This window comes from Sinocyclocheilus grahami, unplaced genomic scaffold (assembly GCF_001515645.1).
Source record: "Sinocyclocheilus grahami isolate Dianchi unplaced genomic scaffold, SAMN03320097.WGS_v1.1 scaffold1114.1, whole genome shotgun sequence".
Lineage (NCBI taxonomy): Eukaryota > Metazoa > Chordata > Actinopteri > Cypriniformes > Cyprinidae > Sinocyclocheilus > Sinocyclocheilus grahami.
Genome location: NW_015506293.1, coordinates 293,645 through 294,063, shown reverse-complemented (window position 1 = coordinate 294,063; position 419 = coordinate 293,645). Strand labels below are relative to the sequence as shown.

Sequence of the window (419 nt, the reverse complement as noted above, 5' to 3'; positions counted from 1 at the left end):
ACACACACACACACACACACACACACACACACACACATCCATCCATCCACAAGTCCTGTCCAGACAAAGATACTCACCCTGAGTGGCGATGAAGTGGTTGGATCGATGGTAACCCTAAAAAGAAAGAGAGAGAGGTGACGTGCTGTGTAAGCCATCTGTGTCTCAGAAACATCACTTGCGTGTATCTCACTGCTCTTAGAGTACAAATGCTCTTCAGAGATGCAAGGTCTTTAGTTCTAGATGTCCAGATCAAATGTCTGCTTTGAAAGCTACTAATTGAAATCAACCTAAATTTATTTGGTCTGTGAGTGGAACTGTTTGGCAATCTGTGGGTCACTGAGATAAAATAAGGGTCATGCGATCTCATCATGCCGACCTCCACGAGAAGATCTACTCTATTTAATATATATATATATATA

At 41.8% G+C, this 419-nt stretch overlaps 1 protein-coding gene across 1 annotated transcript in view; it reads right to left on the bottom strand.

Moving 5' to 3' along the window:
- The window catches only part of LOC107566929 (receptor-type tyrosine-protein phosphatase U-like), a 233,092-nt gene that overhangs the window by 20,993 nt on the left and 211,680 nt on the right, over positions 1 to 419 (bottom strand). The window contains exon 21 of the mRNA XM_016252505.1: positions 37 to 114. Within this exon, the coding sequence (XP_016107991.1) occupies positions 37 to 114 (78 nt within the window). The remainder of the gene's footprint in view (positions 1 to 36; positions 115 to 419) is intronic.